Below are 25,258 nucleotides of genomic sequence, written 5' to 3'. Positions count from 1 at the left end.
CATGAATAACTCCACAGAGACCAGCAGAAGAACCGTACAGCTGAGCTGAGTTCAAACTCTAGACCCACAGATTCAGAAGTGAATAAAATGGATGCTGTTTTAAGCTGTAGTGTGTTTACAGCAACAGATGACTCATATATAATGGTATTTACTTTACAGGGATAGTGTGAAGATTAAATGAGTTAATGCACGTAAACTGCTTACAAAAGTGCCTAGCACATAGTAGGTACTACATGAGCGTGAGCTTTCTATTTTTTTAAGTAATTAGAATTAACTCAAAACAATTCACCTTACCAAAAGACCAAGTACTTTGCTTTGTATTGTTGACTCTGAAAAAGTCTGTGAAAAGAATATACAGGTTACTTTATCATGAAGAAAAGAACTTTACAGGGACTTCCCTGGTGGTCCAGTGGGTGAGACTCCACACTCCCAGTGCAGGGGGCCCAGGTTCAATCCCTGGTCGGGGAACTAGATCCCGCATGCATGCCGCAACTAAGAGTCTGCATGCCACAACTAAGAAGCCCTCATGCCGTAACTAAGAGTCTGCATGCTGCAACTAAGAAGTCCGCAGGCCACAACTAAGACCAGGAGCAGCCAAAATAAATAAGTTAAATAAATAAATAAATATTTTTAAAAAGGACTTTACGCATAAACTCAATCCTGTCTTCCCACCTCCAAGACTTGGATGAAGATCGCCAATCCTTGATTTTCAATAACGTGCTTGCAGGCAGCTGGAGATTCATCTGTAAGATTCCAAAGTGCTTTCAAAGTAAACAAGAAGGTGACATCATCTAAATTGTCAGTAGTCTTTTGTTTTACTATTGCTAGAAGTTCCTAAAAAACAAAGAGACAGGGAGTAAGATGCCCTAGTGACTGACTCAATTCCAGTATAAGGAAAGCAATGGTTAAGAAAAGCTTTAGAATCAAACCTCGGTTCTAAACCCAAGTTCTACCACTTAATAGCCTTGTGACCCACTTTCTCTCTATAAAATGACTTACACCTATTTTTTAGGGGTTTTGTGAGGAAAAAATATTAAAGTTTATCAAGCACTTAATCTAGTTCTTGGTGCTTGTTAATAAACCTCATAATCAAGTACATATCAGCTATTCCATTATTCACATATTGACAATGTCTAGTCAACACCTTTTGGAAGTCAGGCACATATTCAGATAAGAGTGCCAGATTAAAAAAACAGTTTATCTCAACTAAATAAAATAATTTTTAGTTTTGGTAAATGCTCTGAAGTAAACACATAAAAGCCTAAGAATTTTCTTTAGAAAAGGTGGGAGAGGGAAGACTCCATACAAAGGTAGTATGTAAAAGAGACCAAAAGGAAAAAAGGACAAGGCAGCTAAGCAAGGAATGAGGACATAAAAGGGGAGGGGGGCAGATATTCCAGGCCAAAAAAAAAGTTTGCTGTTCTACACCACTGAGCAGGTCAGTATGGCTACAGGATAACACTAGTTTATAGTATAATATGTCCTAATAGCTTGAAGAAACCACTGACTTATTTAACAGAGATTCCAATATACCATTTCAAATCAGAATTTTTCTAGACAAAAGTTAAGCCAGTATTCACGGTTTCTTTCAAACATACTAGACTGTCATGTGAAAGGAAAAAGACAGCCATTTCCACCTAACCAGCTAATGAAAAGATACATAAAGTATAACAACGCTAAACAAACCAGACTGTCTGTTTTCAGGAGGAATGAGACCATCTCAAATATTTTACCCAATCAGGAGAGAACACATCAAGAGAATTCACGAAAATAAAGCTGTTAGAGCCAAAAGAAGAATATAAGTGCACACCACGCTGGTAGCAATCACCTAGACAGCCAATAGGGTGAGTGCAGCAAGGGAGGGAGCAGAAAGTGAGGCTGACCGGGAAAGCAATGACAGCTGTGGTCAGGCCCATGGTTAGCTGCTTTACATATTTTATCTTAATAATACTCAAAATAACTGCAAAATATTACTCCCATGTCCAATGCCAGTCTTTCAGATAAAGAATCTGAGGCGCAGAGGAGATAAGTAAATTACCTAAGGGCTATGGCTAGTTAGTGGCTGAACCTAGTTTGTTTTAATCTGAAGCCTGAATTTTTTTTCTTAATTTTTGAATTTTATTTTATTTATTTTTTTATAAAGCAGGTTCTTATTGTCACCCATTTTACACACATCAGTGTATACATGTCAATCCCAATCGCCCAATTCATCACACCCCCACACACCCACCCCTGCCGCTTTCCCCGCTTGGTGTCCATACGTTTGTTCTCTACATCTGTGTCTCAATTTCTGACCTGCAAACCGGTTCATCTGTGCCATTTTTCTAGGTTCCACATATATGCGTTAATATACGATATTTGTTTTTCTCTTTCTGACTTACTTCACTCTGTATGACAGTCTCTAGATCCATCCACGTTAAAGCCTGAACTTTTGGTACCACTACCTAAAATGGTTTCTCCAAGAACTACAGGGCTACACTTCCCTCCATGTTATTTTAAGCACTTGCTCTCCATATCGATATCTATCTCTCTCTACCTCTATCTAATACTGTTAGCATTCCCAGTAACTTCAGTGTTCTTCCACCACATCATCTTGGCAAAACTCCTACCTTAGTTAAACCCTACTTCACGCTCCACCTCCAAAATCTGAGTATTGAAAAAGACTGTTCTCGAGTCTCACTCTTAATATCTGCCTCAAAATTTCAAAAGGGCATTCAACTGTACTGGCAATCCTACTATATTTCTCAATGAATTCACTCCAAAGACTACTATTTCATAATTCTCACTCCCCAAACTTTAACTGCCATCTTCTTGTTCCTCTCATTTGATCAATTCATCTAAGTTTTCACTGGGAACCATAGCTATTCTTCCTAACAAAATCTAACAACCTGCTTGCCCTTGCATCAGTGTACTCTGCCTTCCTTTCTGCTCCAATCTAAAGCCAGCATCTGGGGACTTTCCTGGTGGTCCAGTGGCTAAGACTCCACGCTCCCAATGCAGGGGGCCTGGGTTCGATCCCTGGTCAGGGAACTAGATCCTGCATGCACGTCACAACTAAGAAGTCCACATGCCACACAAAGATCCAGCGTGCCGCAACTAAGACCCTTTGTAGCCAAAATACATAAATAAATAAATATTTTTTAAAAACCCAATGACAAAAATTTCTCCTTTAAAAAAAAAAGAAAAGAATAAATTCAACAATATAAATTTTTTTAAATTATTGCGTACCAAATCATGCCATAAATAAAGTAAAAACAGACTAACAGCCAAATGGGGAAAAATTACATGCATCCTATAAACATAAAGGAATCCTATAAATTAGGAAAAAGCCAGCAACCCTAAAGAAAAACTAAAGGCCATGAACAGACAATTCACAGACATTATAAATGACTCTTCCAAAAAAAAAAATAGGCTCAAGCCTCACCTCAGAATAAGAGAAGTGCAAAATAAAACAATGATGTACATTCTTCCATGATCAATGTTAGTATAATCATAATGTAGATATTGATTTATTAAAACTTGTAATATAAATTTATTGGGGGTTGGGAAAGGAGGTAATTTGTAGAGATATATGTAGGAGAGCCAAAATCTTATTTACCATACCAGCAGAATCACAAGATAACATCTAAAACTGATAAATCATTTTTTTCTCTCTCTTTTTTTAAAATTGGAGTATAGTTGCTTTACAATTTTGTTAGTTTCTGCTGTACAAGGAAGTGAATCAGCTATATGTATACATATATCCCCTCCCTCTTGGACCTCCCTCCCACGCCCCCCCGGCCATCCCACCTACCTAGGTCATCACAGAGCACCAAGCTGACAGCTCCCTGTGCTATACAGCAGGTTCCCACTAGCTATCTACTTTACACATGGTAGTGTATTTATGTCAATCCTAATCTCCCAATTTGTCCCACCCTCCCCGTCCCCTCATGTCCACATATCTGTTCTCTATGTCTGGGTCTCTATTCCTGCCCTGGAAATAGGTCCATCTGTACCATTTTTCTAGATTCCACATGTATGCTTTAATATACAATATTTGTTTTTCTCTTTCTGACTTACTTCACTCTGTATGACAGACTGAAACCACAATTATAAGCATTTTATTTAGAGATATGGAGGAAAAATAGCTATATGAGTACAGAATAGTTTCTTCTGGGTAGCAGGTCTTACAGATTGTTCATTTTATAAGCTTTTTAAAATGATTTAATTTTTTAAACTATGTTCACAAATTACTTTTACTGAAAAAAAAGTTATAAAAGTGACAATTAACCTACCTTAACTGCCATGAAGAGCTCTTCTTTAAGTTGTGCAGTTTGCTCAGGTGAGAGCTATAAACAAACAAAAAGCCGAAAGTGAAATGTTAGACCTCCATCAAAGCTCCACCAAGACTAGGGAGAGAGAAAATTTGCATTCAGCGATCACATACCTGCAGGGCTAGAATAGAGGTTATGCTCACTGCCATTGTTTGCATCTTGGGGTTTTCATGCTTACAGAGCCATCTCATAACAAATTTGGCAGCATCGAACCTAAAAAACAGTATTTTTCTCACAATAAAGTTTGTGAAACTGTACATGAGAAGTGAAGAAATCAGTTAGCCTCCCCAACAAATCTTGTTTAACAAAAATAGTCTTGGACTTTTAAAGCCTCAGCTATGAAAGCAAAGAGCATTTGGCAAAAAGAAGAGAAAATCAGAAGAGGAAAAGGAGAGCATGCAAAAAAGTGTGAGTGGGAATTGCACAGCAGTCCAGTGGTTAGGACTATGCATTTTCACTGCCAAGAGCCCAGGTTTGATCCCTTGTCAGGAACTAAGATCCCACAAGCCACGAGGCATGGCGAAAAAAAAAGAACATGAGCAAAATGCACAAGATTCAAAGACTGACAGACCTAAAAAAGACTTATTTTTAGCACTCAGTTTCAACTATGATGGGTCTGAAAAAGGAAATAAGTTCCCAAGAGGTAGTCATTTTATAATCTGAATTGCAGACAATGCTAAAATGCCACAGCAAACAAATCACTTAGCTGGACAGAATTCATGGCCCTTTATTCACGGCTTTTACTCAGCTCCAACAGATGACTGCTATACAGGAATGAAGGCTAGTTGAAAAAGAGCTTCCAACTTGTCAAAAGAAAGTGAAAATACAGATTTTTTTTTTTTTTTAATGAGGAAGACCACCTTCCCTACTGTACTTTTAAAAGTCAACTCTCATGTTAAGTACACGCTTTAATTAGATTTGAGAATGGCTTAGCCTACAACCTTGCATGCATAAATCAGGGCTTTGTTCATAGCACACCGTGGCTAATTTTCCTGTTGGCAGCAACTATTATTAATGGCAACTATTATTAATGTTTTGGAACTCATGAATCTGAGAGATTACAATGGCCACAAGAGGAACCCCTCTGGAGTCTACAGTGATGTTTTGTGGTTTTTTACTTTTTTAGAAAAAAGCATTATCAATAAAATAATAACAAAAAGAATGGTTAATATTTAGAACAGTCTGCACTCTTATGCTAGGCACTGTGATAAGTAACTTACAAACATCATATCTAATCCTCATAAGAGTCACTATTTTACAAATGAGGAAACTTACGCACAAAGATAATGAAAGGGCTAGGACTTGATTCGATGTTTTACTCTCTGGCGCCCATGTTCTTTCCACCCACTGCCCTAAACTGGAATCACACTTTGGGAGACAACACTTGCAAGTATAGTACTTCCGAACACCTGTGTGGAAAAATCTCAACAGAACATTCTCCCCAAACACTTTATCTCAGCCTTAATCAGACCCTTGCTAGGCTAACAACCAAAAGCCAACAATGCTCAGAGTAACACTGGTCAACACCCCAAAATCAGATAATCCAATTTTATACTTGCCTGTCAAATGGAACATCCACAAGAATCCTGGAATTGGTTAAGGAGAGAAGGCAATTCTTCTGTAACTTAACGGAATAAAGAAAAGTAATTCTGAGCAAATGTATACTCATTCTAAATAAAGGTTCTAATTAAACATTTGGAAGGTGCTACTAATAAGCTTTTCTTATTGAGAGCTCGTTGTGTACCTGGTCCTCTCCAAGTTCTTCATTTAATCTTACTATTAAACTCTGTAACATTCACCTTTGCCTAAAGAACAATCTTTCCCTTTTTTGGCAAAGAGGCAGTCTCCCTTCTCCCTGAACCCTAGAAGGATCTATGTGGAGAGTTGCCTGCCTGTGTGTCAGTCCAAATCAATTACCGGAAGTCTGGCCCATCTACTGAATGATAAATGCCTTTACCAGATCTCATAACTAATTCTGTGATAGAGCTTCTACTGTCTACCTATGATTGGTAGGGATTGAACTATGCCTTTAAAGATAGGAAAGAAAGAGAAAAGGCCTTCTAGGAAAGCTTTAGGAATAGAAAAATATAACATCTCTTTGAAAGGCCATGAGTAGGCCAGTGACATGCACTGCCATGACAGCAGTGTCTGAGGCAGGGATAGCAAACCTGAAATGCCAGCAGGAACTAGGCAGTAACATAAACAAGTGAAGAAAGCAGAGTACGAAACAATAGGGCAGTGGTAGGAATTATGGCAAACTGGAGAATTCATACCCTTCTATAGGGGCAGTTGTTACTCAGCTCCAACTGATGACTGCCACGCAGGAATTAAGACTGAATTGAGAAGGATCATCCAACTTTTCAAGAGAAAGTGGAAATACAGATTTTTTTTTAAACAAGGAAAGACCATCTTCCTTGTCGTATCTTTAATAAATCGATTCCCATTTTAAGTACACACTTCAATTAGAGTTGACAAATTTAAAAAGATGTGTAACAATATCACCCACCACCACCACAAGCAACATAAAAAATATTTCCATCACCCCAAAGAGTTCCACTGTGCCCCCTTCCACTCAATCCCAACCCTGAAAATTCCAGCCCCAGAAAATTATACTGTCGTTACAGATTAGCCTTTACTAAGACTTCACATAAGTAAAATCATATGGTATCTACTCTTTTGCGTCTGGCTTATTTTGCTCAGCATATAATGTTTTTGAGATTCATCCATGTTGTATATGTATCAGTACTTCATTCCTTTGTATCACCATGTAGTATTTCCTTATATGAATATATCACAATTTGTTTATCTGCTCACCTGCTGCTGGACATTAAGTTTTCAGTTTGGGGGGGATTATGAATAAAGATATTATGAGCATTTGTGTATAAGTTGTTATATGGTTATATGATTTCATTTCTCTAGGAGTAAAATGACTATGTAGCATGAAAGAGGACTTTCATGTCTAACTTTCAAAGAAATTACCAGACTGTCGAACTGGTGGTTTTATCATTTTATCTTCTTAACATCAATATATGAGAATTTCAGTTTCTCTACACTCTTGTCAACACTTGGTATTGTCAGTTTTTTTATTTCAATCAATCTAGGGGGTGTGTAGTGGTATCCAAATGTGCTTTTAATTTGCATTTCCCTGATGGCTAAAGATACTGAGCATCTTTTCATGTGCTCATTTACCATCTGCCTATCTTCTTTGGTGAAGTATCTGTTCAAATCTTTTGCCTTCTTAAAAAATTGGTTTGTTTGTCTTGTGTTACAAACAATGTATTCTTCACATTCTGGATAAAAGTCCTCTGTCATATACATAAAATGAACATTTTCCCCAGCCCTGGATTACCTTTTCATTTTTTAATGTCTGTGTGTGTTTGAGCAGAAGCTTCTAACTTTGATGAATTCCAATTTGTTATTTTTCTTTTATGATGTATGCTTTTTGTATCCTAAGAAAACTTTGCTTACTTTGACATCACGTTTTCTTCTAGAAGTTTTATGGTTTTAGCTTTTATATTATTTAGACCTTTAATTTAGCTTTTATATTTAGGTCTATGATTCAATTCAGTTTAATTTCACACATGATGTTAAGCCTACAGGATGTGCTAAAGTGTTAGTAGTAGATGTTTCTGGGTAACTGGTTTCTGATCAATTTAAAAATTTTAAACCCTATTACTTATTTATACTTCTTATTTTTTCTGTAACAAACATGAATTCCTTACCTATTTCTCTCTCTCCCTCCCTTCCTCCCTCTTTCTCTCTCATGATGAAAAATCAGAACTAAATAAAAAATATTTTTCATATATTTGTCCTCAAGTAAGAAGCAGTCAAATATTCAAACCAAATTACCTGCTGGTAATGGGGGAAATTTTTCAGAGCCTTGAAAAGTAGACAGGTAACCTCTGACAACAGACGAACAGGCATCCCCCTGGCCAGGTCCTGGCGTGTTAAGTTGAGGGCACAAGCACTGGCTGTGAACTGCACTGGCAAATCCAATGGATGATTCCTCATTCCTATAGCCACAAGCTGAAGATGAACTTGTTTTTAGTGGCATGTGACAACATTAGCATTCTTTACACAGTCTTATTTTTGTGTTAGTTGTCAAAAATATTTGCTTATTGGGACAAAAAGTAATAGATTTTCCCCTTCCTTGGCATTTATTTTTTAGGACACCAGCAATACCTTTCAATCCAAATGTAGTCATTAACTAGCTGTGTGACTTTAGGTAACTCACTTCCTTTCTCTGGACCTCTGTTTCATCATCTGTGACTTCACAGTCATTTATTGAGCCTCAATCCACCCAAGACATTATGATAAGCACTCCAGGGGACACAACATCAATCACTTATACCATACTCCTCAGCATAAAGCCTTATGAAAGAAATAAGGTATGTTAACAAATAACACTGTAAGGGAGGTCAAAACATGAGGCTGAAAAAAAGCACCGAAAAAGAGGTGTAAATAAAGTGCTGCCTAAGGTGGTCATGCAGGGAACAATCATTTCTGGTATGGAAGTCAAAGGCGTCATTCAGAGAACGCATTTAGGCAGGGTCTCAGATGGGATCTGGATAGGAGATGGAGGTAGGGGTGGGATGGAGAGGAATTACTAGGGAAGGGAAATGTGATAAGAAAAAACATAAAGTGGACAAAAAGATGGGATGAGTCCACCAAGAGAAGGGGAAGAAATCTGAATTTGAAATAATCTGAAAAGTGGTAAAACCTAATATTAGGGAGTTCCCTGGTGGCCCAGTGGTTAGGATTTGGTGCTTTCACTGCTGTGACTGGGTTCAATCCCTGGTCGGGGATCTGGGATCCCACAAGCCATGCAACGCAGCCACAAACAACAAAAATACCCGCTAACATTAGAAAGGCAACTAGAAGAGAGACTGCGTAAGACCTAGAAACGAATATAAAATGAAGGTGTTATACTAAGCTTAGACCATACCTGCTCTAACACGCAAGGACAACGTGGTCTGCTTCGTCTATCGAATAGGGATAATCATCCTTACCCACCTCACAGACCAGTCTGCTGATACATGCATGAACCATGATTTTATGAACTGTTAAGAGACCAGAGCCCCTTACTTTGACACCTACATGAACTAAGACCTGGAATACACTTCTCCTATGGAAAATGTCTTTTTTCTATATTGCTAAACTGCTCTTAGGATTTCACTGGATTGCCATCATCAACAATATAAACATGTATGAAGTAAAATAAACATGATTTTCAAAATCAAAAATCACACAGTCTTAGATATGAAAAGGACTTTTAGAACATCTAATTCAACCTCCTCCTTACAGATGGGAAACAAAGATCCACAGTTTTTTCCTTTATACAGTACCATTTTTAAGTTATGAATAAATCTAATCTCCCATGGTACAGAAATAGCCCTAGTTTTATGGGGCTACAAAAAATTACAAATGATAAAAACAAGGTGTCTTTAAGACTCTTCATTTTTATGTTACATTTAATTTTAAATAATTGCAGTTTTCCTTCCCAAACCACTTAAAACTTCCAATTACATTTAAAATAAATTCATTCTTCTGTAAACCAAAGCAAAGTTGGCCCGATCGATACTGGTAATTTTACTTTATTCACAAAATAACTTTAAATGGTAGACTTGGTTACCTTCAATTATTGTTATTTTGTTCTGTTCTTATTGGGGATACTGTTGTTTTCTTTCAGAAAACCATATTTTAGATTTTAAAGAGTAAACAAATAAAACAATGTTTAGGCAAAGTGAATTCATGTTTAAAGATTAAGTCCTGCTTTAGACAAAATAGTGCAATGCTTCTAGAATCCCCTGCTCAGACCAAATTCAAAAATTTGAATGATTCTAATTGATTCAGAGGCTCAAAACAAGGGATGTTCTAGCAGTTTAAGCCTAACACCATTCTCCTCTATCTGTGAGGGCACTTTGCCTCACAATAGAATAAGGCATATAAGTTAACCGTATTCATCGTGTCTGATGAACAACTTTAATTGAACCAAATAATAAGTAGTAATAAAAACTACATTTCTGAGGTGCAGTTACCTTTAAAATAGCAGGCATGGCTACTTGCGTTGCAAATGTCTCTGCGAAGAGCCTGTAGAGGGCTTCCTTCATAAAACATGACCTATTCCTGTATCGGCTCAGTGCTTCTGAAATCTGACTCATATTGGCTCCTCCGGCAACCTGGAAAACAAGGATGTTACCAATAGGTTTCACCATTCACCTTCAATCACAGGCTTTTAGAGCGTGTCCAGTGTTTGAAACAACAGATTTTCACTTAAATGTTTTAAGAGCTTTACGATCTTGATCTCATTCAATCATAATTCTAGTAGGTAAAAGTTCTTCTCAACCTCATTTCTACATGGTGGGTCCAGAGAGGTGATGTACATTGTTAAATGTAACAAACCAGTTAAGTGGTGGGGCCAGATTCAAATACCATCTCCCTACAACTATATTACAGTTGAGACCGCAACTGAATACTAGCTAGCATGGAAATTCTTAAACAACCAATAAATAACCATGAATGCATGTCTTCTAAGTACTCATATAGAATGAATTAGACAATAAAAGACAGGGAAAAGACCACGTAAAATAACTAAGATGAAAAAGGAGTTGACCAGTTATATAATTAATATTAATATAATTCTTCCTTGCTACCACTGAAGTAATAATTTCAGAAAGTCTATATATAGACTTTGGGTCTGGAGGATAATGGTATCCTCCTGATCCAAAGCATCAAATCAACAAAGAATGTAGATAAAACTAGATATTACGCAGTTTTCAGCATTCCTGGGTAGTGAAGAAAAGAAGAAAATAAAGGGGTAAAATTCAGGATCCTACAAAATGAAAAGAAGAAAAACAACCTCTTCTCCACTCCACCATGACCAGTAGTCGCATCACCCACTGAAGAAACATCACATCATTAAATCGACAGAAGAGTGCTTTTGAATTAGGAACCCCATCAATTAAATGCCAATAAATAAAAAGATTCAAACCAATTCCATAAAAAGCTACTGTAAGAAATTTTTTAAAAAGCAAATCTACACATTTCAGCTGAGAAAAATTCTTCCCATAAACCAACAACAAATCAGAAGAAAATTGTAACACAGCACTTTAAACTGAATTAAATCTTCTTAATCAGCATGTTAGGATGTGAAAAAATACCTTCAACAGAAAGATGAAACAAGGGATGATTAAACTCAGGAAAAAGACAAAATCATATCACACAAAAATTAAGTTACAAAGTACCCAAGGAAGAGTAGAGTTGAATAAATATTTAGTAAGGAGAAGAAATGCAAGAAATAAACAAGAGAAAGAAATTTTAAGAAAGAAGAAGTAAAAAGGAATCTAAGATTGAGTGCTTATATAGAAAAAAATAAAGAAGATCCAACACACATATACTTGAAGTTCCTGGGGAAGAAATGAACTAATATTTAAAACTACTACCAAGAAAAACTTTCCAGAAATAAAAAAAAGACCTAAATCAATACACTGAAATAATCCACCAGCTACCTGGGAAAACTGACCCAGATCAAGTCTGAGACATAGCACAATATGAGGATTAAATTTAAAGATAAAGAAAAAAAACTTCAGGGCCTTCACATAAAAAGATCAAACAAATTAGAGAATTAGATTGTCATCAGACTTAACAAGCAACACACAAAGCAATGTAACAGTGGACAAGCATTTTCAAGAAAAAAGGGGGAAAAAAGGTAAACAAAGGAGTTTATATCCATGCTTGCAACTTCTAGAGGAAGTATGGACAGTAAATTGTGGTTCAATTCCATAAATTTCAGCTCTTACCACAATAACCGCTGTCCATGCCCCAACCCACCCCCCAGCCACCAGCACATGCTCCTAGAGCTCCCTGCACTTAGCTTGTGAGAGCCCATGTGGGAAAACGGACCCTGCCCTCCAAATATCAGGGATCCGTACTCTGATCACTGCTTGCTGCTTCTGATAACAGGTACAAAGAGGTGAACAGCCACTGTTGTTGCACCCCCACCCCACCAACTGTTCAAAGCCCCTCTCCCACAGCTAAAGTGACTTCCAGGGGATTTAAAGGGCTGCCCCTTCATTGTTTTCTTTTTCCTCTTTTAGGAGACATTAATGACTATGACATTCAAAACAACTGCATATACAAAGGAAATTCCAAAGTGACTGCACATGCCCAGGAAAAGGCTCAAAAAAGACCTAAAAAGACCTTAAAGTTTATACTTCAGGCTGATCCTCAACACAGACCCAAAATACAAAAACAATAACAAAAGCATCAAAACCCAGGAAAGGAAAAAAACCTGATTTCCAGAGTTGCCATATTATTAGTTTCAAATGTCCAGTTTTCAACAACAAAAACAAATCATAAAGCATATTAAAAAAATAGGAAAGCATAGCCCATTCAAAAGGAAAAAGAAGAACAATCAAAAGACACAGTCCCTGGGGCTTCCCTGGTGGTGCAGTGGTTAAGAATCCACCTGCCAATGCAGGGGACACGGGTTCGAGCCCTGGTCCGGGAAGATCCCACGTGCCGCGGAGCAACTAAGCCCGTGCGCCACAACTACTGAGCCTGTGCTCTAGAGCCCATGAGCCACAACTACTGAGCCCACGTGCCACAACTATTGAAGCCCGCACACCTAGAGCCCGTGCTCCGCAACATGAGAAGCCACTTCAATGAGAAGCCCATGCACCGCAATGAAGAGTAGTCCCTGCTCGCCACAACTAGAGAAAGCCCACGTGCAGCAACGAAGACCCAATGCAGCCAAAATTTTTTTAAATTAATAGTTTTTAAAAATCTTACAATAAAAAAACAACTCAAAATGGATCAAAGACTTAAATTTATGACCTAAAACTATAAAACTCTTACAAGGAAATATGGGGCAAAATCTTCACAATATTATACTTGGCAGTGATTTCTTGGATATGACACCAAAGGAACAAGCAACAAAAGAAATGCAGACAAACTGAACTTCATGAAAAAAGACAACCCAGAGAATGGGAGAAAATATTTGAAAATCATATATCATAAGGAATTAATATCCAGACTACACAGAGAACTCCTATAACTCAACAACAACAACAAAAAAAAAACCCCAAGCAACCTGATTTAAAAGTTGGCAAAGGACTTCATCAGACGTTTCTTCAAAGACATACCAATGGTCAATAAGCTCCTTATAAAAGATGCCCAATATCACTGATCAGTATGGAAATGCAAATCAAAACTTCAAGGGATTTCTCTGGTGGCCCAGTGGTTAAGACTCCGTGCTTCCAGTGCAAGAAGTGTCAGTTCGATCCCTGGTCAGGGAATTAAAATGCCACAGGCCGCACAGTACAGCCAAAAATATAAATAAAATAAAAATTAAAAGGGTTATCCCTGTAAAAAGAAAAAAAACTTCAATGAGATCCACCTCACATCCATTAGTATGGCTACTACTAAAAAATTTAAAAACAGGGATTTCCCTGGTAGCGCAGTGGTTAAGAATCCACCTGCCAATGCAGGGGACATGGGTTTGATCCCTGGTCTCAGAAGATCCCACGAGCCATGGAGCAACTAAGCCCGTGCGCCAAAACTACTGAGCCTGCGCTCTAGAGCCCACGAGCCACAACTACTGAAGCCCATGTGCCCTAGAGCCCGCATGCCACAACTACTGAGCCCACACACCACAACTACTGAGCCCACACACCACAACTACTGAAGCTCACACACTCTAGGGACCACGTGCCACAATTACTGAGCCCACGTGCTGCAAATACTGAAGCCCACACGTCTAGAGCCTGTGCTCCACAACAAGAGAAGCCACCGCAGTGAGAAGCCTGTGCACCGCAACAAAGAGTAGCCCCCCGCTTGCCACAAATAGAGGAAGCCTGTGTGCAGCAACAAAGACCCAACCCAGCCAAAAATAAATTTAAATAAAATTTTTTAAAGTCTCTGCTGCTATTTACAATAGCCAGGACATGGAAGCAACCTAAGTGTCCATCGACAGAAGAATGGATAAAGAAGATGTGGTACGTATACACAATGCAATATTACTCAGCCATAAAAAGAAACAATAAAATTGAGTTATTTGTAATGAGGTAGATGGACCAAAGTCTGTCATACTGAGTGAGGTAAGTCAGAAAGAGAAAAACAAATACCGTATGCTAACACATATATATGGAATCTTAAAAAAAAAAAAAAGTTCTGGAGAACCTAGGGGCAGGAGGAATAAAGACACAGATGTAGAGAATGGACTTGAGGACATGGGGAGGGGGAAGGGTACGCTGGGATGAAGTGAGAGAGTGGCATGGACATATATACACTACCAAATGTAAAATAGATAGCTAGTGGGAAGCAGCCACACCACACAGGAAGATTAGCTCGGTGCTATGTGACCACCTAGAGGGGTGGGATAGGGAGGGTGGGAGGGAGACACAAGAGGGAGGAAATATGGGGATATATGTATATGTATAGCTGATTCACTTTGTTATAAAGCAGAAACTAACACACCATTGTAAAGCAATTATACTCCAATAAAGATGTTAAAAAATTTTTTTAATGTCTCTGCTAACCTTTAAAAAATAAAAAATTTTAAATTAAAAAACAGAAAATAATATATGTTGGCAAGTATGTGAAGAAAATGGAAGATTTGTGCACTGTTAGTGGGAATGTAAAATTGTATAGCTGCTGTAGAAAACAGTATGGCAGTTCCTCAAAAAATTAATAGAATTACCATAAGATCTAGCAATTCCACTTCAGGATATATACCAAAAGAATTAAAAGCAGGGTCTTGGGAGTTCCCTGGTGGCCTAGTGGTTAGGATTCCGGGCTTTCACTGCTGTGGCCCAGGTTCAATCCCTGGAACTGAGATCCCTCAAGCTGTGTGGCACAGAAAAAAAAAAAAAGGCAGGGTCTCGAAGAGATATTTGTATACCCATGCTCGTAACAACATTATTCACAATTACCAACACAGCCAAAACATGGAAGCAACCCAAGTGTTCATCGATGATACACAGACAAGCAAAATGCGGTAAACACATAATGGATGTTATTCAACCTGAAAAAGGCAGTATGCCACAACCCTGAGGATGCTATGCAAAGTGAAATGAGCCAGTCACAAAAAGACAAGCACTGTATGATTCCACTTACATGAGGTAGTTAGAATAGTCAAATTCATAGGGACAAAAGTAGAACGAGAGTTATCAGGGTCCAGGGAGAAGGGGTAATGGGAGTTAGTGTTTAATGGGTATAGAATTTCAGCCTTACAAGATGAAAAGAGCTATGAAGATGAACGGTGGTGATGGCTGAACAAAATTATGAATATATGTAAAACCACTGAACTATACACTTAAAAAAGATTAAAATGATAAATTTTATGTTATATGTATTTTACCATCCCCTCCCAATAAATGGGAACATGAACTGACACAGGGTGATTTCCAAGACATACTGCTTAGTAAAAAAAGCAAAGTGTAGACTACATATACTATGCTACCTATTGTGTAAGAAAAGGAAATTTAAAAACCTAAATATATGTGCTTAGTACTCTGACTATACTCTCAGTCAAGAGGTAAAAGAAAGAACTGCAAACATATCTTCAACTTTTTTTTAGTAGGTTTGTGTTTCAAAGTAGTATAGGTGTGGGACTTACCTGGTGGCGCAGTGTTTAAGACTCTGCGCTCCAATGCAGGGGTCCCGGGTTCAATCCCTGGCCAGGGAACTAGATCCCACATGCATGCCGCAACTAAGAGTTCGCATGCCACAACTAAGGAGCCCGAGACCCGCAACTAAGGAGCCCTCCTGCTGCAACTAAGACCCGGTGCGACCGAATAAATAAATAAATAATGTAAAAGAAAAAAACAAGTAGTATAGGTGTAGCAACTCTGCAACTATTTTATATGTGTTGTAGGATTAAGCAAACGTACTGACGCTTTTGAGAGCCAAAGTTCTCACTGTGGGAAAGAGAGATACAAATACAGAATGTGGAAGGGCAAAGAACAGTGTGAGGATGGTCATTTGGAAGTACCACTTTTAAACTTACTTCATCTATTTCTTGGCTCTGTTTGCTGAGAGGGCTTAAAAACACATCTAGTACTCAGATACTGGTTTCCTCCTAAAAGGAACCAGGGCTTCTGGGAGAAATGTCTAATTCCAAGGCCAAAACAGAGAAGTGTAAGAAGCCCAGAACATCTTAGTTTGCCAGAAAGTAAAGAAGTACTCAAAATAATAACAACAACAGAAATGGGGGCATGTGAAAACTGACACGGGAGCTCTCATTGGCCAACCTGTGACAAATTGAGCATCAAAATAATTAAGAAGAGTAATGAATTATAAATCATGGAAAACATCAGGAATCAATGAGTCCACATTGAGGATACATTAGACTTGCTAAATGTAGAAAGGAGAGCTGGAGTTGGAAAATCACCACTTTGCAGCCACTGCAGTAAAGATTAGTTCAGGTAAGAAACATCAATGGATGCTGTATCTAGATCAGAAAGTTTGATGAGGACCAGGATATTGGCATAGTCTTCTAATATCTTATATATTGCTTATTCGTTTCAAGAGGAATAGTATTACCTACATAGTGTAGAAACAATACAACAGTATATAGATAATATTTTATCTGCACCTGGCTATTTTACCTAGTACCTGAACAATACTTTGACCAAGTGATGAAAAGTAACTTCACTAATGAGGGGCACTGTGTGCTTCATGTTGTAATATGCTTGAGAAGGACACAACATCCCTTATGTGGTATTCCGGGCAGAGATGGGAGAACCTGAATGTAATTATGAGGAAGCATCAGACTAACCCAAAATGAGGAGTATTCTTCAAAAAAGCCAACGAAACAACGCTGGTCTGTATTCTTCAAAAATATCAATGTAACAAAGGACAGGAAGGACTAAGGAACTCTTCTAGTTTCAATTATAAAGAAATATGACAACTGAATGCAAAAATAATCCTGGACTAAAAGGAAAAATATTTTATAAAGGGCATTACTGGGATAATATATATAGTAGATTATATAAAAGTATTACGTCAATGCTAAATTTCCTGAAATTTGATAGCTGCACTGTGGTCATCCTTGAGACTATCCTTGCTCTCGGAAGAGTCCAAGAGACTATCCTTGCTCTAGGATATACAAACCGAAGTATGTTAAGGAGCAGAGGGGCATGATGTATGCAACCTACCCTCAAGAAAAAAACTCTGTGCGTGTGTGTGTGCGTGTGTGTGTGCACGTGCATGTAGAGATAAAATATGAAAAAACACATTTGGAAAAATGTTTAAAGTTAGTGACCTGCAAAGTTAAAAATTATTTCAAAATAACTTTTCAAGTACTAGACATAGATCAACTGCCCAACGACCTACACATTATTAAGAATCTAAACGCTGGATATATTCTAAAATTTTTTAAAGTTTTGTGATCATTCAGATGTAAGAGCTGAAAGAGAAACAAAGGATAAGCCATAGTAAGGCTAAGCGGAAGACCAGATAGCTGTTGCATCACCCTCTCTCTCCAGGGCTTCCTATAGATGTCATTACAAAACAATCCTCAAAAGGGATTCTTGCTACGCCCCACCAGTGGATCAACAAGGATTTCTTAGCAAATGAAAATGTTACATGGCTTTTAATACTAATGGCGGCTGCCCTTTCCACCCATTTTAAAGCAATTAAGTACATGTTGCCCACTCTAACACTGGGTGCAGGAAATAACACATACTTGTTCTGTTAGGTTTTCACTAACACTTAATTTTATCCATTTTAATTTAAGCAAACTTTTGATTAACCCAAACAAAAATACTTAGTATATTTTGCATCTGATTCGAGCAATACATATTTCTCTTAAATATAAGATTTTCTGAAACAGACCTTTTAAACTTACCATACCTTACACTCCATGTAAGTCTAGGTTAAGATCTTTAGAGTTTCTTAGTACTAGGAAGATTATGGTCTCTCCTCTCCATCCCCACAATATCCAACACTGTATATAAGGCATAATTTAACATTTTCAAAATAAACTAAACTTTCATGTATACCAGATAAAGTTTACTGAAAGAAAACTCCTCTCATTTTCTTTTGGTGTACCCACTTTGACAGTATCTTACCTACATGCATAATCTGCCTACAGAATATTCTAGCACTTGTCCAATATTACTGTATATATCAGGAGTTGATGTGTTAAAATCCATTCTTTTTAATCACTGTGGTCTTTTGATCATTGTGACACTAAATGCCATTAATCTGAAACTGGCCTAGGTGTTCATTCGTGGTAAACATCTCTACTATACACATTTAATTTGCAAGTTCAAATTATCTATTTGTAGCCTAATGATGTAACTGATGGCTTCCACCTTCATTAACAAGCCAGAAAATTAAAAGGACTTTAAAATACAACAATTGCCATTTTCAAATCAAAAGAATAAAATTGTGAAAACAACTAATGACTGTAAATCACTTTTCTCTCTCACCCTGGGAAAAATTACATAAGGTATAATTATTCTTTTTAAGGGGTTCTTTTAAAGTGTTGGTTCTGAACCCTGGCTGCACACTAGAATTACGTGCAAGCTTTCAAAATCCTGATGCCCAGAACAAGTCCCAGACCAATTAAATCAGAGTCTCTGGGGAATGGGACACAAGCATCAGTGTATTTTAAAGCTTCCAAAGTGTTTATAATGTACAACTGAGGTAGAAAGCCACTGTTTTAAAAGAGAAATATTCTAGGACATAAATATTTAAATATATGCTGCTTTAAAAACAGCACCATGAGAGGCTATAAACATATTCCAGCAGTGTTCAATGCTTTTTTTCTTAAGACTCTTTTAAAAATTGCTTTTTGTCATACCTTCACCAAAAATGGTGTTAGGCATATTGATCACCTGCCTTATTCATTATATTTAGCTGTTACTAGAGGTGAAAACACTAGTTTTAGAGTCACAAAAACCAGGAAACAAGTCTCAGCTCTATCATTTAATACTTCTATGACTGTGGATAAGGAGCTTAACTTCCCTGAGCTTCCATTTCCTCATCCATAAAAAACAATGTGCATGACATCTGGCACATAAGAGGTAATGTATAAATGGTTCTGCTTATCATTATCAAACCAGACTCGAAGACGTGGAGGCTAGGACTGTATCTTGTTTAAGGTTATATTTTCACAACCTACCACACAGTAGCTACGCAATAATTCTTAATTAAGCTCCTTAAGAATTTTTTAATCTGACTTTGTAACCCTAATGCCTAGTACAGATTCTGATATACAACAAAAACTTTAAAATGTTTTGAACAAACGAAACAAACTTATTTCAGTAAAGAACAAACCCTCAAGTCTTGCGCCGTAGCAAAGAATTCAGAATAACCAGCATCCGTAGCCAACAGTCCCACAAATTGCATCGCAGGCCGCTGCTGTATAAACAGTTCTACAGCTTCATCAGTGATGCAACTGCCCCCAGAAATGTCCAGTGACACGATGTTAGGCAGAATATCCTTCTGCTGTAGCAAATGAAAAGCTAGATCTGACTTGAGTTGCCTGTGATCAGAAATATCAAGGTGAAGCAGACATTTAAGTTCTCTAATGACTGCGAGAATCTGTGGTTTGGTCATGGTCAGGCATTTTAGATAGTGCATTGTGAGAGATCTGAGTCGATCCTTACAGGTGAGGAGCGCAGAGATGTCAGTGACCAGAGTATTGGAGATATCCAAGCTTTCCAGTCTGGGTAACTGAGAAACATTAGCCAGGTCTTCACTATGAAAACAAACACTGAAAACACTTAAGATGCGAAGACCGGTGAGCTGACCGAAGAACAACAGTCTTGAATTGCGAGGGATGCTTGCTGAGTCCAACAGGAGACAGCGGAGGTTTTGCTGGATCCAGCTATTGCTGCAGAGTCCACGTAGGATGTCTGGAATTGAGAGGTCAGTGTGTACGGCAGTAGCATCCAGTTCAATGAGTCTGTGATGGCAGAAGGCTTGTGTGAATGCAGCTGTAGATATTTTAGCTTTTTGAATACTGACCAGCTTCAGTTTCATTTGGTTGCCTCGGAAAATGCTTGCCGTTCTATCAGTCAGCTTGCCTATAAGAGAACCAGAACCAGCTTGTAATAACAACTAAATCTCATGCCTTTTCCAGGAGGTGTTATGGCCAAAGAACTCTGACAGATGCTAATAATAACAACAATTATGACCTACATTTACTGCTCACTCTGTGCCAAGCACTGCTCTAAACCCTTTACTCAAATCATCTCATTTACTCTTTACAATAACACCATGACAGAACTATGATTATTACCATCTTATAGCCGAGGAAACTCGAGCTTAAAGAGGTTAAGTAACTTGCTCAAGGTCAAAATGTGTGGCAGAATCAAGAATCAAAACCAGTTTGACTCCACATCCCACAGTTTTAACCACAGCAACCTTGTTCACAGAAAAAAAAGAACAAAATAAAAAAGGTAGGTAAGTATAGGGTATATAATATGAAAACAGCACTAATGACTACTTTTAACCAAATTAGTGCACAGCCTTTGGTAAGTCACTTACCTCTCTAGGCCTCATTCTCCTCATCTGTAAAATGAGTGGGTTACACTAGATTTCATTTAGAAACAATTTACTAAGCATCTTCTATGTGTGAGATCCCATGTTAAGTAATAGGCTCACAAGGTAATTAGACACCTGTGACCATAAAGAATTCAGTCTAGGAAGCATGTCAGGCAAATAAATTATTATAATAATGTATTACATCGAATGGTGATTCATACCAGGTACTGAATTAATACAAATGAGGTTAACATCGAGGAAGGTTTTTAAGATGGAATATCAGTTTCCCAGGGTGAAGGTGAAGGGTGGAAGAACATACCAAAGACATGGAGGCACAGAACAACAGATTTTTCAGAATGACCCTAAGTAGATCAGTGCTACTGGCCCATAGCGTACAAGGGGAAGCATGGCTGGAAATGAAAATGGAGAGGGAGGTAAAACGCAGATGGGGCCTGTAAACAAAGTAGGTAACTCAGACATTTACCCTATAAACAATAATGAACAACTCAAAATTTTTAAGCAAAAAAAAAAAATGAATGGTCATCATTATTTTTTTAGAAAGACCAATTATGTGATAATGTAACAAGAATTAGGATGGTATTTGATGGGAGTGAGATGGGGCAAGAGTTTATTAATGATTTTAATGATGAGAAATGAAAGTTTAAACTGACAGAACATGGTAGCTGAATGGACTAGGGGAAAGAACTGAGGAAAAAGGTGTATAAGATGGTTCACAAGTTCCCAGTTTGAGTTGGGCTGTGCTACTAAGATAGGAAAAAGGAAACCCCAATATTCAAGGCTTTGAGAAGGAACTTATTACATTTATTCAACAAATATCAAGTGCTCAAGGTATACAAAGTGCTATGCTACATGCTGAGGATGGTGAATGAGACAGACATGGCTCCTGCCATCTTGGGGTTTATTTACATCCTAGAAGGAGAACACAGATACAAAAGAATATAAAACAAGCAGAATACTACTAACATTAAAAATGTAGGGCTTCCCTGGTGGCGCAGTGGTTGGGAGTCCGCCTGCCGATGCGGGGGACACGGGTTCGTTCCCTGGTCTGGGAAGATCCCACATGCCGCGGAGCGGCTGGGCCCGTGAGCCATGGCCGCTGGGCCTGCGCGTCCGGAGCCTGTGCTCCGCAACGGGAGGGGCCACAGCAGCGAGAGGCCCGCGTACCGCAAAAAAAAAAAAAAAAAAAATGTAGTCAGTGTTCTAAAGGAAACAAACAAGACAAGAATATAATATAGGGGTGGGGAAAAGGAGGAGGAGGACAAGAATCTTCTGTCTCTCGGTGAGGTATGAGGAGGCAACATTTAAGCTGAGGCCAAAAGGATATGAAAAGCAAAGGCAGCTGTCATTCCAGACACGAGGAGCTAAAGACCTGATATAGGAAAGAGCTTGGCTTTTTCTGTGAAATGAGAGAAAAGCAGTGTGGCTGAAGCATAGTTGGTGAAGGGGATACCAGCATCTGACAGGTTAGAGACAGAGGCAAGAGTCAGACCTTACAGGCCAGGGTAAATAATTGGCATTTTCTCCTAAGTACAAGGAGAAGCCTTTAAAGAATGGCAGAGGTGTAGACAGATCTGATTAAGGCATAAGAGGACTGCTCTCTGCCGTGTGGCAGAGCTTGGCGAGGGGCAGAATTGGAGGTAAGGAAACCATTTGGGAGACCAGGGGAGAAGCAAGAGAAAGGTGTCAATGACAGGGGCTAGGAGGAAAAGAACGTTTGAGATAGGTATTTTGAAGACAGAAAATGTGTCAACAGAATCAAGGGTAGAGGGAGGAGGAATGAAAAATGACTCCTAAGTCACTGAACAACTAGGAAGATTTTGAGATGGGAGGAAATGGCAGTGTAGCAGATGCTGTGATGTGACACCAGATCACATTTAGAGATAAAGGACTTACTATTTGAGCTGCTGGGAATGCCACCAACTGACAGCCCTCATCTATGGGGACTGCATCAGCTGAAAAGAACTGCTTCACCCATGGTCATACCACTTTCCCATGGAAACCCATATCCCAAGACTGTGTTGGGAGGTATAAAGATCCAGCCCTCACGCCCTAATGCAACACAGATCTGAGTAGTTATTCCACCTTCAGGACTTCCCATAAGATCAGCCAAGGTCTTCTCAGTTCTACATATTTTAAATCTAAAAGACTGAAGCATAAACATTTGGAATTAAACAGCATAGAGACAGTATTTAAAACCATGGGAATGGATGACATGAGAATGTAAGACGAAAAGGAACAAGGATCAAGTACCAAAAAGCATCTACATTTAAGATCAAATAGCAGAATGAGGAATAATAGCCATGATAATAACTAACCGTTTTTGAATGTTCTGAACATTTTAGATATACTAACTCCCTGAATCCTCATAAAACCCAATGAAGTATGTATTATTATTAGTCATACTTTACAGATGAGATGAGGCATAAGGAACTTAAGTAACTGGCCCATGGAAATGGTGGCAAACCCAAAGAGTCTGGCACCAAAGCCAGAACTCTTACCCTTTCTGTACTACCCTTCAAGGGAAGCTAGATGAGCAGACAGATAAGCAGCAGCCACTGAGGTAGAAGAAAACCAAAAGAATATGATGATTCAGCAGCCCAGAGAAGAGTTATAAGATATGTAAGAGGTATCCTGGATATGTGGTTCTGGAGCTTAGAATAAAGACCTGCACTGGAAACTCTGGGAAATTCAAGTAGAAGTGGTAGCTAAACCAAACAAAATTACCCAGGTAGTGTACAAAGTGAGAAGGGTACCCAAGACAGACACTTGAGGAACATAAAACATTTAACATATATACGGAGAAACAGAGGCATACAAACAAAATTGTGGAATAGTAACCAAGGATAAAATTAAAAAACAAAGTACTCTAAGCCAGGGAAGTTGAGAGTAATAAACATTGTCATACATACAAGAACCCCTGATGATTTAATAAATCTAGGAAGGTAACAATCATCTATGGCCACCAAAAGTGAAAAACAACCAGGCAATCAGACTTTATTAACACCCTTAAGAAGGACAGGGCACTACCAAACATCAAACCTGAATCTGATCAAGCCTCTACCTCTAATTTCCAATTTATAGGAATTACAAGGATTAGAGAAACATGTCAAATCATTGCAGTCAAACAATGGTAAAGTCCAGATTGTAGGACACTTTACAAAACAAATGACCAGTTTCTTTAAAAAAAAAAAAGAAAATAACTGGAAAATCCCAAAATACATGGAGATTAAACAACACACTTCTAAATAACATGAGTCAAAGAAAAAATGTGAAGAGAAACTGAAAAATATTTTGAATTAAATGAAAATGAAAACACAACTTATCAAAATCTATGGGATGCAGCAAAGGCAGTGCTTAGAGGGAAAGTTATAGCCCTGAATGTATATATTAGAAAAGAAAGATCTAAAATCAATAATCTAAGTTCCCATTTGAGGAAACTAGAAAAAGAAGAGCAAATTAAATTCAAAGTAAGCAGAAAAAAAGAAATAAGAGCAGAGGGAGTAACATCAGCAACATGGCAGAGTGAAACACTACCGTGGTCTCTCCCCTTCAATCTACAACCAATAAAACATCCATCCACAATGCACATATAAACAGCTCATATAACTCAATATCAAAAAAACAAACAACTCGATTTAAAAATGGGCAAAGACCTGAAAAGACATTTCTCCAAAGACATGCATATGCCCAACAGGCATATGAAAAGATGCTCAACATCCCTAATCACCAGGGAAATGCAAATCAAAACCACAATGAGATGTCACCTCATACCTATCAGAATGGCTATCATCAAAAAGAACACAAATAACAAATGTTGGCAAGAATGTGAAGAAAAGGGAACCCTCATAAGCTGTTGGGTGGGAATGTAAATTGGTACAGCTACTGTGGAAAACATCATGGAGGTTTCTCAAAAAAACTGAACTACCATATGACCAGCAATTCCACTCCTGGGTATATATCCGAAGAAAAAATGACAACACTAATCTGAAAAGATACATACATCCCAATGTTCATAGCAGCACTATTTACAACTACCAAGATACAGAAGCAGGGCTTCCCTGGTGGTGCAGTGGTGAAGAATCCGCCTGCCAATGCAGGGGACATGGGTTCGAGCCCTGGTCCAGGAAGATCTCACATGCTGTGGAGCAACTAAGCCCATGCAGCACAACGACTGAGTCTTCACTCTAGAGACCACGAGCCACAACTACTGAAGCCCACGCACCTAGAGCCTGTGCTCCACAACGAGAAGCCACCACAATGGGAAGCCCATGCACTGCAACAAAGAGTAGCTCCTGCTCTATGCAACCAGAGAAAGCCTGCGCGCAGCAATGAACACCCAACACAGCCAAAAATAAATAAATTAAATTAAAAAAAAAAAAAAGACATGGAAGCAACCAAAGTGTCCATCAACAGATGAATGGATACCA

The 25,258-nt window shown here is 38.3% G+C and overlaps 1 protein-coding gene across 1 annotated transcript in view; it reads right to left on the bottom strand.

The window, feature by feature from the left end:
* ZYG11A (zyg-11 family member A, cell cycle regulator) overlaps positions 1-25,258 on the bottom strand; it is a 58,564-nt gene that overhangs the window by 10,556 nt on the left and 22,750 nt on the right. The window contains exons 3-10 of the mRNA XM_024739316.1: positions 19,599-20,350; positions 10,352-10,492; positions 8,163-8,339; positions 5,873-5,937; positions 4,427-4,526; positions 4,275-4,328; positions 673-834; positions 295-339 (exon numbers count right to left, since the gene is read on the bottom strand). Coding sequence (XP_024595084.1) covers positions 295-339; positions 673-834; positions 4,275-4,328; positions 4,427-4,526; positions 5,873-5,937; positions 8,163-8,339; positions 10,352-10,492; positions 19,599-20,350 — 1,496 coding nt within the window. The remainder of the gene's footprint in view (positions 1-294; positions 340-672; positions 835-4,274; positions 4,329-4,426; positions 4,527-5,872; positions 5,938-8,162; positions 8,340-10,351; positions 10,493-19,598; positions 20,351-25,258) is intronic.

Source organism: Neophocaena asiaeorientalis, unplaced genomic scaffold (genome assembly GCF_003031525.2).
Source record: "Neophocaena asiaeorientalis asiaeorientalis breed wild unplaced genomic scaffold, Neophocaena_asiaeorientalis_V1.1 scaffold138, whole genome shotgun sequence".
NCBI lineage: Eukaryota > Metazoa > Chordata > Mammalia > Artiodactyla > Phocoenidae > Neophocaena > Neophocaena asiaeorientalis.
This window is presented reverse-complemented; position numbering and strand designations above follow the sequence as displayed.